General features: G+C 42.7%; 1 protein-coding gene across 3 annotated transcripts in view; it reads right to left on the bottom strand.

Annotated features, from left to right (window-relative positions):
- Window positions 1-14,697, bottom strand: part of SMYD3 (SET and MYND domain containing 3) — a 748,778-nt gene that overhangs the window by 13,825 nt on the left and 720,256 nt on the right. For all 3 annotated transcript variants that reach the window (XM_010852898.1, XM_010852900.1, XM_010852901.1), the window contains one exon: window positions 8,606-8,714. In XM_010852898.1, the coding sequence (XP_010851200.1) occupies window positions 8,606-8,714 (109 nt within the window). The remainder of the gene's footprint in view (window positions 1-8,605; window positions 8,715-14,697) is intronic.

The following is a 14,697-nucleotide window of genomic DNA, read 5'->3' as shown; positions in this document are numbered from 1 at the left end:
TTTTTTTGTATAGTTCTGTGTATTCTTGCCACCTCTTCTTAATATCTTCTGCTTCTATTAGGCTAATACCTTTCATGTCCTTTTATTGTGCCCATCTTTGTATGAAATGTTCCCTTGGTATGTCTAATTTTCTTGAAGAGATCTCTAGTCTTTCCCATTCTATTGCTTTCCTCTATTTCTTTGCATTGTTCACTTAAGAAGGTTTTCTTATCTCTCCTTGCTATTCTTTGGAACTCTGCATTCAGATGGGTGCACCTTTCCTTTTTCTCCTTTTCTCAGCTATTTGTAAAGCCTCCTCAGACAACCATTTTGCCTTCTTGCATTTCTTTTTCTTGGCAATGGTTTTGATCACCACCTCCTGTACAGTGTTAGAAACCTCCAAACATAGTTCTTCAGGCACTCTATCAGATCTAGTTCCTTGAATCTATTTGTCACTTCCACTGTATAATCATAAGGGATTTGATTTAGGTCATACCTGAATGGCCTAGTGGTTTTCCCTACTTCCTTCAATTTAAGTCTGAATTTTGAAATAAGGAGTTCATGATCTGAGCCACAGTCAGCTCCCGGTATTGTTTTTGCTGACTGTATAGAGCTTTTCCATCTTCAGCTGCAAAGTATATAATCAGTCTGATTTTGGCATTGACCATCTGGTGATGTCCATGTGTAGAGTCGTCTCTTTTGTCGTTGGAAAAAGTTGTTTGCTATGACCAGTGCCTTCTCTTGGCAAAACTCTGTTAGCCTTTGCCCTGCTTCATTTTGTACTCCAAGGCCAAACTTGCCTGTTACTCTAGTTATCTCTCGCTTTCCTACTTTTGCATTCCAGTCCCCTATGATGAAAAGGACATCTTTTTTGGTGTTCTGGAAGGTCTGGTAAGTCTTCATAGAACTGTTCAACTTCAGCTTCTTCAGCATTACTGGTTGGAGCATAGACTTGGATTACCTTGATGTTGAATGGTCTGCCTTGGAAATGAACCGAGATCATTCTGATGTTTTTGAGATTGCACCCAAGTACTGCATTTTGGACTCTCTTGTTGATTGTGAGGGCCACTCCATTTCTTCTAAGGTATTCTTGCCCACAGTAGTAGTAATAATGGTCACCTGAATTAAATTCACCCGTTCCCATCCATTTTAGTTCACTGATTCCTGAAATGTCCATGTTCACCTTTCCCATCTTCTGTTTGACCACTTTCAATTTACCTTGATTCATGGACCTAACATTCCAGATTTGTATGCAATATTGTTCTTTACAGCATCTGAGTTTACTTTCACCACCAGACACATCCACAACTGGGCGTCATTCCTGCTTTTGCTCAGCCTCTTCATTCCTTCTGGAGCTATTTCTCTGCTCTTCTCCAGCTGCATGTGGAACACCTATTAACCGGGGCGGGGCTGGGGGGCGGTTCATCTTTCAGTGTCATATCTTTTTGCCTTTCATACTGTTCATGTGGTTCTCAAGGCAAGAATGCTGAAGTGGTTAGATGCAATTACAAGTAGAACTGTTTTCTTAATTTTCTTTTGGCATTGTTCCCTCTCAGTGTTATTAAACACTGCTGACTTTTGTATGTTAATTTATATCCTCCCGCTTTGCTGAATTTCTTAGTCGTTTTATCTCTGTTTTTTTCAATTGGACAGCTTATATTGCTCTGTCTTCAAGTTCATTAACTCATTCTTCTTTCCGTTCTGTTGTTAAGCTCCAGTCTGTTTATTTTGGCAGTGTATTTATCAGCTTTTAAATTTCTGTTTGCTTCTTCTGTGTTAATTTCTTTGCAGTAGTATTCTATTTTTTCATTTGTTTTAAGGATTTTTGTGATTACTATTTAAGCATATTTATCATGGGCTTTAAAATCTTTATCAGTCTAAAATCTATTATCTCTGAGTTGGCATCTATTGATTGTCTTTTTTTTTCATCAAGATTAAAATCTTCGTCTTTCCTATGGTGAGTGATTTTCAACTGAAACCTGGACATTTTGGGTATGACATGGAGATTCTGAATTTTATGTCAACTTTCTGTTTTAGCTGGCTTTCTCCACCATTGCTCCAACAGGAGTATGGTGGATGATACCTTGTTACTGCCTGGTAGAGGTACAAGTCCAGGTTCCTCGCTTGGCTCCTTGTCACTGCTGGGATTACACTTTCTGATAGGTAAATTTCTATTTGTTTCCTTTAATGTAACTTAATCACTATGCTCTCATTTTAGGATCATTCTCTTATCTTCTCCTTTCTTGGTTCAGAAACATACTCTTGAAACTGTTGTTCCCTATTTCAGATTAGTAGGGGCCTGTCATAAGTACCAGAGGCAGAGACTGTCAAACTCCTCTTTGAAGGCATCAGTAATGATTATGGCACACCTCTGCACACCTTCTTTTCCTTCCCGTCTCCCTTCCATCTGTCTACATGTGTGATGATACACACTTAGAAGAGATTTTTTAACCTAGAGACTGCTAGCCTAGAGAAAGTCCATGGAGTCTTCAGGTGGTCCCTATATCCCCTTTCCCCACTCTCTCTCTATATATAAAATGTTTTATGTGTGTACATTTTCTCTGGTGAGTCAGTGGTTCTCACACAATTCATAAGTAAGAACATGACCAGAGGGGTTAAGAATCATTGTAGCAGATTAAGAAATGGGAACAATAGATGTGCAGGCTCTAAATCATCCATTTAAGGAGGAGGACTTGAAATCAGGGTGCAGGCTGGAGTAGACACACACCAGCTTGTGCTTGGCACTTTCCTTGAATGTGCTGAAATAGCGCATAACTGTGTGGGTGTGAGAGGAGCTCTGTGTGGGACTGAGCCTGGGCTCCCTATTCAGGTCCAGGAAAAGCTTAAAGGATCCTCAAAATGCTTTAACATACGAAATGAGAAGAGAAAAAGCATTACAGTGTAATTTACATCTCAATAAAACTGGCTATTAAGGGGGATGAAGTCTGACTTTTTCTTTCTGACTTCAGTTAACAAGGCACTGCTAACAAAGCCAGGGTGAGGGAGTTGGCAGTGTGCAGAGCTCACAGGAAAGAAGCAGGCTCCCTGATAAGACAGCCCAGATGAGGACGGTTGCCCTTAAGGTCTAAGAAGTCAAATTAGTGACTAACAAAATTCTTCTTAGAAATAAATGGAAAGAAATGAAAATAGATTAGAGACAGGACAAAGCAGGAGGGAGGTACTGTGAAGGGACCCCAGGGCTGTCCTATGGCAGCAATCACAAGAATTTCAGCTGAGCCCAGTGGAGATGGGGGCCTAAACCAAATCAGAGCTGGGCTAAATGGATTCCTTTCCTGGAGGAGGCTGGGCCTAATTGAATCTGTAACGCATTTTTGTTTCTGAAGCTTTTCTCATTTTTGTTCCAAACTCAGCCTTTGGAACCGTTATTCAAACTCTTTCTTCCATCCTATTATTTCCAGAGTTTCTAAGAAAGAATATCTAGGGGTGCCAGTCTAAAAAGAACATCAGTTTATTTTTATTTTTAAAAAAATATTTATTTATTTTGGTTTCACTAGGTCTTCATTGCTGTGCACGGGCTTTCTCTAGTTGCAGAGAGTGGGGACTACTCTTCGTTGCAGTGCTCAGGCTTACCATTACAGTGGCCTCTCCTGTTTGGGAGCAGTCTCTAGGCTCACAGCCTTCAATAGTTCCACCTCACAGGTTAAGTAACTGTGGCTTATGGGCCCTAGAGCATAGGCTCAGAAGTTGTGGCGCATGGGCTTTGTTGCTCTATAGTATGCAAGATCTTCCCAGATCAGGGATCAAACCCATGTCCCCTGTGTTGGCAGGCAGATTCTTTGCCACCAGGGAAGTCCAAGAACATAAATTTTAAAAGGCAAGTATATATCTTTCTTTTCCTTTCTCTGGGTCACCTGAACCCTGAGAAACCTCAGGAGGAGAGTCTTTCTGCTGAATGAAACTGACCTGCTTCTAGACTCAGGTCCTGTGAACTTGCAAAAAGATGGATGTGTGTGGGCCATCCCTCTGTGTGACACTGTGATAGATAATAAATATACACTTGGTCTTCATCCCTGTTTCTGGTACTGAGCTCCTAAAACCCTTGGAAGTTCCTAAGTGATGAGAATGATCAGGGTGTCTCTTGTTATTTTAATAAGATGACTTTTAGAAGCACCTAAATGTGGGGGCTGGTTGCTAGGATAACTATGTGATTAAAAGGTTGGAACTTTCAGTCCAACCCCTGATCTCTGAGGGAAGAGGAGCTGGAGGTTGAATCAGTCACTAGTGACCAATGATTTAATCAATCATGAGTCTGTAATGAAGTCTTCATAAAAACTCTAAAGGATAGAATTTGAAAGCTTCCGGGTTGGTGAACACATGGAGAATTGAGGAAAGTGGTATATTCGGAACGGGCCTGGCACCTCCATGCCGTCTCCCAGTGCCCTGCCCTGTATGCATCCTTTCCGCCTGGCTGCTCCTGATGTATAGCCTTTTATAATAAATAGGTGATCTAGTAAGTAAAATGTTTCTTGGAGTCCTATGAGCTGCTCTGGCAAACTAATCAAGGCCATGGTGGGATCCTGGGAACCCTCAAGCTGTAGCCAGTCAGTCTGAAGCCTATGTGACAGTCTGGGCTTGTGAGTGGCATCTGAAGTGGAAGAGGATCTTGTGGGCTGTGGAATCTGATGCCACCTCCAGGTAGATAGTGTCAGAGTTGAGTTGACTTGTAGGACACCCAGCTGGTGTCTGAGAGATGTTTGTTGATGGGGGACAACCCCTACTGCATGCTGGAATTGGGTGAACAGAATCTTACTCTGCTAGTAAATGGCCAGCACAGGTCTAATCTAATGTGTTAGATTAAATTGGACAAACTAGACCTGGCTGTGCCTCAGTGGGACTCTAAGCCTTAGCTCCTTTGGTTTTCAAATGGCCATGAAAATGCCCAGCCCACTGGCCTCAGATGGCCGTCATGAGCATTCATGTACACATGAGCAGTATTAATACTTTCTAGTTCCATACAGGAGAAGGCAATGGCACCCCACTCCAGTACTCTTGCCTGGAAAATCCCATGGGCGGAGGAGACTGGTGGGCTGCAATCCGTGGGGTTGCGAAGAGTCAGACACGACTGAGTGACTTCACTTTCACTTTTCACTTTCATGCATTGGGGAAGGAAATGGCAACCCACTCCAGTGTTCTTGCCTGGAGAATCCCAGGGACGGGGGAGCCTGGTGGGCTGCCGTCTGTGGGGTCACACAGAGTCGGACACAACTGAAGTGACTTAGCAGCAGTCCCATACAACATAAAGGATTAATTTGATTACCTGTAGATTACCTACTTGGAGGTGACCCTTGGAAAATTTCCTCCAGAATGTTTTTGTGGGAGAACATTCATATGGTAGATCCTCAATAAGCGTTTTCTGCCCAGTTGATTTGACTGACTGACCACCATTCACCAGAGCAGAAAAGAAAAGTTCTTCTGAAACTGCAGGAACCTTCCAGTGTTCTTCTGTCAGTCTGGGTAAAAATGTCAGACCAGGTGAACGAAATAGGAAGTGATGAGTGCCTTCAGGAATCCTAGGATTCTTCCTGTTTACGTCACTTAGAGATTGGGAAAAGACAACAGGGCTGGTATTCAACAACCACCAGCATAAGGGAATGTCACTTTTGAGTATCCCTTTGTTGTTCTTGCTCAGTCACTAAGTTGTGTCTGCAGTGAACTGCAGCATGACCAGCTTCCCTGTCCTTCGCTGTTTTCTTGGGTTTACCCAAACTTATGTCCGCTGAGTCAGTGATGCCATCCAACCATCTCATCCTCTGTTGTCCCCTTCTCCTCCTGCCCTCAATCTTTCCCAGCATCATGGTCTTTTCCAGTGAGTCTGCTCTTCCCATCAGGTAGCCAAAGGATTGGAGCTTCAGCTTCAGCATCAGTCCTTCCAATGAATATTCAGGACTGATTTCCTTTAGGATTGACTGGTTTGATCTCCTTGCTGTCCAAGGGACCCTCAAGAGTCTTCTCCAGCATCACAGTTTGAAAGCATCAATTCTTAGCCACTCAGCCTTCTTTATGGTCTAACTCTCACATCCATACATAACTACTGGAAAAACCGTAGTTTGACTATATGGACTGACCTTTTTGCAGCAAAGTGATATCTCTGCTTTTTAATATGCTGTCTAGGTTTGTCATAACTTTTCTTCTAAAGAGCAAGTGTCTTTTAATTTCGTGGCTGCAGTTACCAACTGTAGTGATTTTGGAGCCCAAGAAAATAAAGTCTGTCACTGTTTCCATTTTTTCCCCATCAATTTGCCATGAAGTGATGGGACTGAATGCCATGATCTTTGTTTTTTGAATGTTGAGATTTAAACCAGCTTTTTCACTCTTCTCTTCCACATTCATCAAGAAGCTCTTTAGTTCCTCTTCGATTTCTGCCATTAGAGTGGTGTTATCTGCATATCTGAGGTTATTGCTATTTCTCCTGGCAATCTTAATTCCAGCTTGTGATTTATCCAGCCCACCATTTCACATGATGTACTCTAAACAGAAGTTAAACCAGCAGGGTGACAATATACAGCCTTGTCGTACTCCTTTCCCAATTTTGGAACAGTCCATTGTTTCGTGCCCAGTTCTAACTATCGCTTCTTGTCCTGCATACAGGTTTCTTAGGAGGCAGGTAAGGTGGTTTGGTATTCCCATCTCTCTTAAGAGTTTTCCACAGTTTGTAGTGATCCACACAGTCAAAGGCTTTGGTATAGTCAGTGAGGCAGAAGTAGATGTTTTTTGGGAATTTCCTTGATTTTTCTATCATCCAACAGATGTTGACAATTTGTTCTGTGGTTCCTCTGGCTTTTCTAAATCCAACTTGAACATCTGGAAGTTCTCAGTTCACATACTGTTTCTCCAAGCCTGGCTTGGAGAATTTTGAGTGTTACCTTGATAGTGTGTGAAATTAGCACAGTTGTGTGGTAGTTTGAACATTCTTTGGCATTGCCCTTCTTTGGGACTGGAATGAAAACTGACCTTGTCCAGTCCTGTGGCCACTGCTGAGTTTTCCAAATTTCCTGCCATATTGAGTGAGGCACGTGAACAGCGTCATCTTTTAGGATTTGAAATAGCTCAGCTGGAATTCTATCATCTCCACTAGCTTTGTTTGTAGTAGTGCTTCCTAAGGCCTGCTTGACCTCACACTTCGGGATGCCTGGCTCTAGGTGAGTGATCACACCATCATGGTTATCTGTCATTAAGATCTTTTTTGTACAATTCTGTGTACTCGTGCCACCTCTTCTTAATCTCGTCTCTTTCTGTTTGGTCCTTGCCATTTCTTTGCTTTATTGTGCCCATCTTTGCATGAAATCTTCCCTTGGTGTCTCTAATTTTCTTGATGAGATCTCCAGTCTTCCCTCTATTTCTTTGGATTGTTCACGTCTGAAGGCTTTCTTCTTGCTATTCTCTGGAACTCTGCATTCAGTTGGGTATCTTTCCTTTTCTCCTTTGTCTTTCTCAGCTATTTGTAAGGTCAGCGGCAGGATAACATGATGACATGGAAAGTATTCCTTAGGCATTTGTTATTTTTCTCGCCTAAATGTGGATAATCAGCCCCTAGACACTCCCTGAGAGATCCCATTTCAGGGCCTGAGTCTCTCCATTCTTCTGCAGACAAGGGCATCATTGCCCAGAGGACCTCGGGAAGGTGCTGCCCCTGAAGCCCCACACACCAGTTCTCCGTACAAGCCACCAGTCCAGTGCCTGGACCAGAGGAGCACATGAGCTCTCCTTTTGGAAGCTCTGCCAGAGTGGAGCGGTCAGGACAGCATAGAGCCCTGGGCCTTGGTGGCAGCAGAGGCGCCTTGAGAGGGTGAGCACAGGTGTCATCCTTTACATCACATCCCAACATGAACCCAGTTCTCCCACTTGGTCTCTGCACTTATTGCAAGGATTGTACTGACCGCTCCCTTCTTCTTCCAACAGTGAACACTTCCTGAGTCTCAGGTTCTTTGTGGCTATTTTGAAACCAGCTCAGCATCAAGCAGAGACCTTGCAGTATCCTGAGGGGAGGGGCCTCAGGTATTTGTGCTGCTGTGTGGTGAGGGCTCAGCTGACAGAGTGAGCAGGCTGCAGAAGGTCAGGGAGCAGACAGCATTCCAGCAGGCTTTAAAGGGTCAGGAGAGTTATACCAAGCCTGAGGAAACAGCTTTGAAAGGACCTAAGTGTGAGCATGCCTTGGGCACTGGTGAGTGTCTCCATGTACACTGTCTGTAATGTGTGGAGGTGGGAAGGGAGGCTGGAGGTGAGGAGGCTGTGAAGGTGGTCCCCAGACAGGTGGTCAAGGGTCTGCAGATTTAGACTCGGTTCTGTGGGCCGAGGGTGGGGAGGCATGGAGACAGATGGGTACAGGGGTGTCTGAGGTCAGTTCGCACCAGTTAATAAGAGTTAATTGTTACTTTTTCTGAGTTTTATGAACTGGTTGATTTGACATTAGTAGTTTAAAACCAGTGACGGTGGGCATGTTCATACCATAGAAATTGGCAAACACGCCAATGATTTTTTTTTTTAAACACTTATGGCCATGTGTGTGTATTAATGCATGTGTCTGCACACTGGTATAGAGTTGATAGAAATCACAAGGAAGAGGCCTACAAACAGAAAGAGCTGCATGCAATTTTGGCACACTCACCAGCCTCAGATTCTTCATCGCTTGGGGAAACATGCCTTGGTGTAACTGCAGTTTGCCAACTTTCATTATCTGCACACCTCTGACGGGATGGTTTCCTGGGTAAAAAATCCTGGAAGAAAACAAACGGCAAGCAGTGTGAGTAGCTCTCACCCATGCAGTCAGCATTTCATCAGGAGAATACAAAAGTGGGAGCGAACGCTGGCTGTGGATGTCAACGAGCCACTAAGCAGAATCAGCTTTGCAGCCTTGAGAACACGATGCTGAAGGAGGAAGCTCACTGCTGGTCTCCTGCTCCCTGGAATGCCTTCTGCATTCAGGGAAAGCGACAGGACTGGAATGCCTCTCTACTGAACGCCAAGAGAAGCTCCAGCACCCAGGAAGCCTTGGACCAGAAGCTGGCCTCTCAGTATATAATTGTTAAGTAAATCAATGATATGCCCACAGCCTCCTCTAACCACAAAGTCCTCTGAGTCTCAGCTGCAGAGTTTATCATTCATCGCAGTCCATCTTTCTTACTGCCCCTATGTATTCATTCTATCATCACTGGACTCCAGAGCTTTGGATTCAGCCACCCGCTCTGTGTTGGCCACCATGTCCTGCATGTAAGAACTCCGCACATACTTGACCTCTTCCACACACAGTGGAATAGAACAGAGCGTTGCAGTGGACTGAAGCATGAAAACCCAGACTATGTTTCAGACCCAGTGTTATCTCACCTTGACTCAACAAGAACTTACTATATTAGATTCAACAAAATGTGAACAGTTCGGCCTCTTCCTCCTCCTACATCGTCTTATCCTGAGAGTCTCCTGGGCTCCTGCTGTATGAGTAAGATCGATCCTAGGGCTGGAGGAGATAGTACACTGTATATGTGATCTTTTCCCTCGAGGCTCATAATCCCATTAGACACAAGACAGACATTCATACAACAGTTTAAAAATATCCCAGGATAGAGCATGACTTCGTACACAGCAATGGTCAGTTCAAGTGTGTGGCATAAACTGAGAAAGTGACACAGGAGTTACGAAGAGGAGAGTTATGATGATTGGTGGGATCAGGGAAGGTTTCCTGGAGGAGGGGAACAGGAGGACTTTAATGGGGCTCCCCGGGATCTGGGAAGGCTTGTCTTGGTCGGGCGGTGGGGAGGGGGATGGAAATGCATCCTTGCTGTTGAGCGGCTTGAGAGAAGGTGCATTCCAGATGCTGCCTGTCCAGAGACCACAGGTACTTGCCTGGAGGCCTCCAAAAGGTAAGCCTAAGTCATGACTTAGGTGGGGCTTGCCATGTGCCAAGCACGGTTCTGCTTTTCATTTATGAACACGTCATAGAACCCACATTTAGGCTCTACTGTGAGGTGGCTTTATCAAGAGACACATATGTTCTCCAATTAGTATACTATCTGCACACCATTCCCTAGCCCTGAACCTCAGCTCTTGCCCACATGAAATGTGATATAGAAACTTTGTTCATTCAGGCTCTTAAAGAAATGGAAAGCAGTACCCAAGAGAGGGAGGTACTTAAATTAATAGAATGTTGGCTATGTTTCTTTTAAAGAACTAAAAAGGGAGGGGACGGAGGGAAACAAAGGTGACACCTGGGTCCTGGCTTTTCCTGCATCTCCTGAGCCTGCCGAGAGATCAGTCACGTCACCTCTCCCCTTTACAAAACGAACATCATTATCTACTTGTGTGGGAAAGATTTTAAGATCCCCGGACAAAAGGCTTAAGTATAGGACGCCATTTCCCTGTACTTAATTGCCTCGGACACGTTCCTTGAAAAGCACACCTGGATTTGGAACTTTATTTTATTGCTATGAATGTGACATAATTAAATTTAAAGGCCAAAAAGTAATTTCATACTAATCATCATTCTATTAAGTGGATGTCTGTCATGTCAGTTAGCAGAAGCAAAGAAAATCTTGGGTTCTATGGTTGCAGAGAAAGTGGTGCATATAATTACTCCATGACAGGGACCTGCTCTGGTTGCTTAAAGATATTAAAAAAACGAAGTGGAGTTTACTCAGGAGAGGATAAGGAAGTGTCTGGGAGGGGGACTTCCACATAAATATTTAGGGAGCAGCCTTGCCGCTCTGGCAGGGGTGCTGTGCATGTGCCTGGGTTGTTTCTGGAGGCCTCCCAGCTGACATATGGAATAAGCATCATGATTACTTGCCGGAACAGCACCCCAAGGAAACCTGGTGAAGCTCACTCCTGCTGGGAGAAGTTCTCTACCCAAGGCACAGCTTTCATCAGCTCTCCGCATGTGACAGTGATGAGGAGGGAGGAGGCCTGCAAGAGGTCTTCAATCACAGAATCAAGGCCAGGCTGAGGGCCTGAACCAGAGAAGGAATGAAGGATGCCCAAGGACTAAAACAGGAGTTTGAGTGGGAAGGTGAGACTCTAGAGGCAGAGAGACCTGAGGCAGGATGGTGGTAATGAGAACAGAAGAGAAGGATCTGACGTAAAAGATGTTCTACAGCTGATTGGATAGGGCCTGGAGACCCACTGAGGTCTGGCAGTCAGAGTTGACTCCAAGATTCAGAAATCAAAATGCTGCCACAAAAACACAAGCAGACTGTATAATAACAAAATTTTCATTCACCCAGGCATTCTGCTTGTTTGGTGTTATGAATTTTCTTTTCGTGGGTATAGTGCTAGCAATCATGTGGCCCAGGATGCTGGGCCCAGAAAGGAAAAAGTTCCCTTGGTGTTTCCGTGGTGAAGTGTATAGGAAGGAAGGTGTTTAAACAAGCAAGAGAAAAGCAGCAGCACATGCTAATTTAACTAAGACCCATAAGCACCAAGATCTTTCTGCTATATTCTCCCAGAAGGCTTCAGGTCAGGGAACTGGAATGTCTCAAATTAAAAGGGGATAGAGAAAAACACACCCGATGGCAGGACCTATGTTGTTGGTCTTGCTGAGGTTTTCCCACGTGATGCAATTACAGGTCACATTTCTTCACTACAGGTAGCAGTTCTAACATTTGTATGGCAGCAAAAACCACTTATCGTTAGGACTCTTTTTTAGAATGGATATAAACTGTATTTTAGTGTAACCAAGTAGCTATAATGTATTAGTATGAATTTTAGCTGATAAATGTGAAATCTAATTCTAATAATTGAATTAGAAAAATCAGCATTTTGCAACTCTTGAAGAAATAACTAATCCATGGAAAATGTATCACTATATGAAACCAGTAGATCAAAGAATGATGGAAAACTTTTACAGTGTGTAAGGTTGTTACCATCTGAACCCAGTCATCAATCTTAGCATCACTAACATGGGACAGCCAGACACTACCTGCTGTCTGAGCTGACACAGTAAGATTTTGTACCACCTATAAAGGATCCTTGACAACAACAAAAAAAGAAATTTAATCAAGCCCATAAAAGTCCATTTTACAGGAAAAACAATTGGTAGAGGAACAAATAAAAGCAACCAGCTAAATTCAAAATATGGGAAGTTTTACAGAACCGTCATCACCCAGGATCTTCAGCAGATCCATGGCATGAAGAGAAAAAGGTTGCAGAGGAGGAGAAGACTAGATTAAAAGAGACTTAAGAGATAAAACAGTCAAAGGTAATTTGTAGACCTTTTTCATTTTAACTCAAAATAACTATAAAAAGACATTTCTGAGTCAATCTAGGAAATTTGAACATGAAATGGGATTCTAAGAACATGTCCACATTTTTCAGAGATACAAACTGAAATACGCATGGATGAAATGATGTAATGACTGTGATTTGATTTAAATCTCTTCAGCATAATTTCTTCTTCCAGCAATGATGAGGTTTTTTCAGACCAAACTCCATGCTAACAAGAAACGTTAGACAAAATATTTATAAAACTGTTTGAAGATGTCAAAGAATGACTGAGGGACTGGAGTCTGAATGAATCAAATGGCAGAAAGAATAGAATCTCAAGTAGGTGGTCCTTTGTTGCTATTTTTCCCTTTGTTGATTTCAAAGGAGAGACAGCTAGACTAAAGAGCTGAGCACAAGTTTTGGCAGTCTCAAAGGTATGGAGACACAGAATTTGGAGTTCAGGGCTCAGCAAAGGAGAGAAGGAGCACTAATAAACATCCTTGACTTTCATTTGTGACCCAGCACCCCCCTCAAAGGACTACAATCCAGGAATAGTGGTGGAGTAGCTTTACTTGTAATATGATGCATTTTTGTTGTTGTTAAAAAAGATCCTAACATTGGGATAAAAAACCAAAGAAAGAAAAGAATGTGTAGCAAAGAGAAGCCTGATGGGCCAGGAGAGGTTGGGAAGACCCTGGTTGAGTAGCCAGAAGCTGCCTCCTTAAGGAAAGGCTTATGATGTAGATAGAGTTAAATGTCCAATTTTGAACCTAAAAGTTTGAGTTTTAGCTTTCTTTTTGAAAAAAATGTACAGAGAAGACATTGCCTGTACTTGTAACTTTCAACTAGGTGTGTTTAATTAGTTTAATTTAACCCTGGACTTGTGCACACATTTCCTCATCCCCTTGCCAGACCTGCTTCTGTGCTGCCCGGCCCACTGGCAGTATGGCTAACAGTGGGCAGTTGCCGTGGGCCAGCCAACACGACCGAATTCTACTGTGACTACAATTTAGTCATTAAGTCCTTGGGAAAAAATGGCAATGAGATTTTCACTAGAAAAGTTCCACTTGTCCTATATAAGGTCTATTTATTCACTTACATGGGCAACAAAACTCACCACTGAAGCTCTAGATGTATACTCTAAATCCCCTTAGTATCTGAATACACAGACCTCATATCACTCTGAGATCAGTTCCCAAGAAGAAGCTCTTGAGTAGAAATCTTGTTTTCATAAATTAGATTTTATTTGAACCTGTTCAGATTTATGAAAATTGTTCTGATGCTGTTTTACTGGTAATATGGCAAGTTTAGTAGCCATATTGATTATGTCACTGAAAACAATGTAAGGTGGCAGGTAAAATATTTTTAAAAGTAACAATGTGCTGGCAAGATAGTAAAGAAGCATCAGGCCAAAATCTAAATGAAGAGGTACCCTTGAGAAGTAAGGAGAATGGTGAGACTACTGCTCCACTGGTGTGCTGGAACCTCTGGCTTCATCTGCTTTTGGGAACTTGTGGGGCAGAAGAGCAAGCTCAGGGTCTACCCAGTGTGGAGGGGTCTAATAGGGGAGCCTCCCCTTTTGCCAATCATGAGAGGCAGATTACATTCAAAAGCGATGCAGTAAGGCTGACAGGGGAAGCCTGTAGAATGATACCTTCAATGTGCCTAGGAAAAGTGATTCCTAGACCAGTATTCTGTATCTTCAAAAATAACTTTCTCAAGAATCAAGATGGATAGGTGAAAGGTAAACTTCTGGAGGTGATGAAAATGTTCTAGAATTGACTGTAGGGATGGTGGCATATCTTTGAACATAATTAAAAAAAAAAAAACACTGACTTGTACCTTTAAATGGGTTGTATGGTGAGTGAATTGATTACAACTTAACAGAACTTTAACAAAAAGAATGAGACATTAGCACCCCACAAATGAAATAGCTATAAATCTATAACAGAATATATAGAAGATCTATACAAGAAAAACTGGAAAACTCTGATGAACAAAATCAGAATAAGTGGAAAGATATTCCACGTTCACTGATAGGGACAGTCAGTATTGTCAAAATGTCAGTTCTTCCTATTTTGATCTATAGATTCAGTGCAATCCCAAACAAAATTCTAGCAACTTACTTTGTGGCTGTCAGCAAACCCATTCTAAAGTTTTCATGGAGAGGCAAAAGATTCAGAATAGCTAGCACAATACTGAAACAGAACACAGTTGGAGGACTGACACTACCCAAATTCAAGACTTACCGTAAAAGCTACAGTAATCAAGACAGTGTGGTATTGTATTTGTGAAAGAAAAGACAAAATACTGCGTTGGTCAGTGAACTTTGTGACAACCCAGCAGATCAATGGAACAGAATAGAGAGCTCAGAAAGACCCACATAAACACAGTCAATTGATCTTTGACCAAAAAGCAAAGGCAATACAATGGAGCAAAGACAGTATTCTTTTTTACCCCCCTCAAGAAATGATTGCAGAACAACCGGCGATCCATATGCAAAAAAAA

This window comes from Bison bison, unplaced genomic scaffold, assembly GCF_000754665.1.
Source record: "Bison bison bison isolate TAMUID 2011002044 unplaced genomic scaffold, Bison_UMD1.0 scf7180017864317, whole genome shotgun sequence".
Classification (NCBI taxonomy): domain Eukaryota; kingdom Metazoa; phylum Chordata; class Mammalia; order Artiodactyla; family Bovidae; genus Bison; species Bison bison.
Note: the sequence above shows the minus strand (reverse complement) of the source record. Positions and strands in the feature narration are given on the sequence as shown.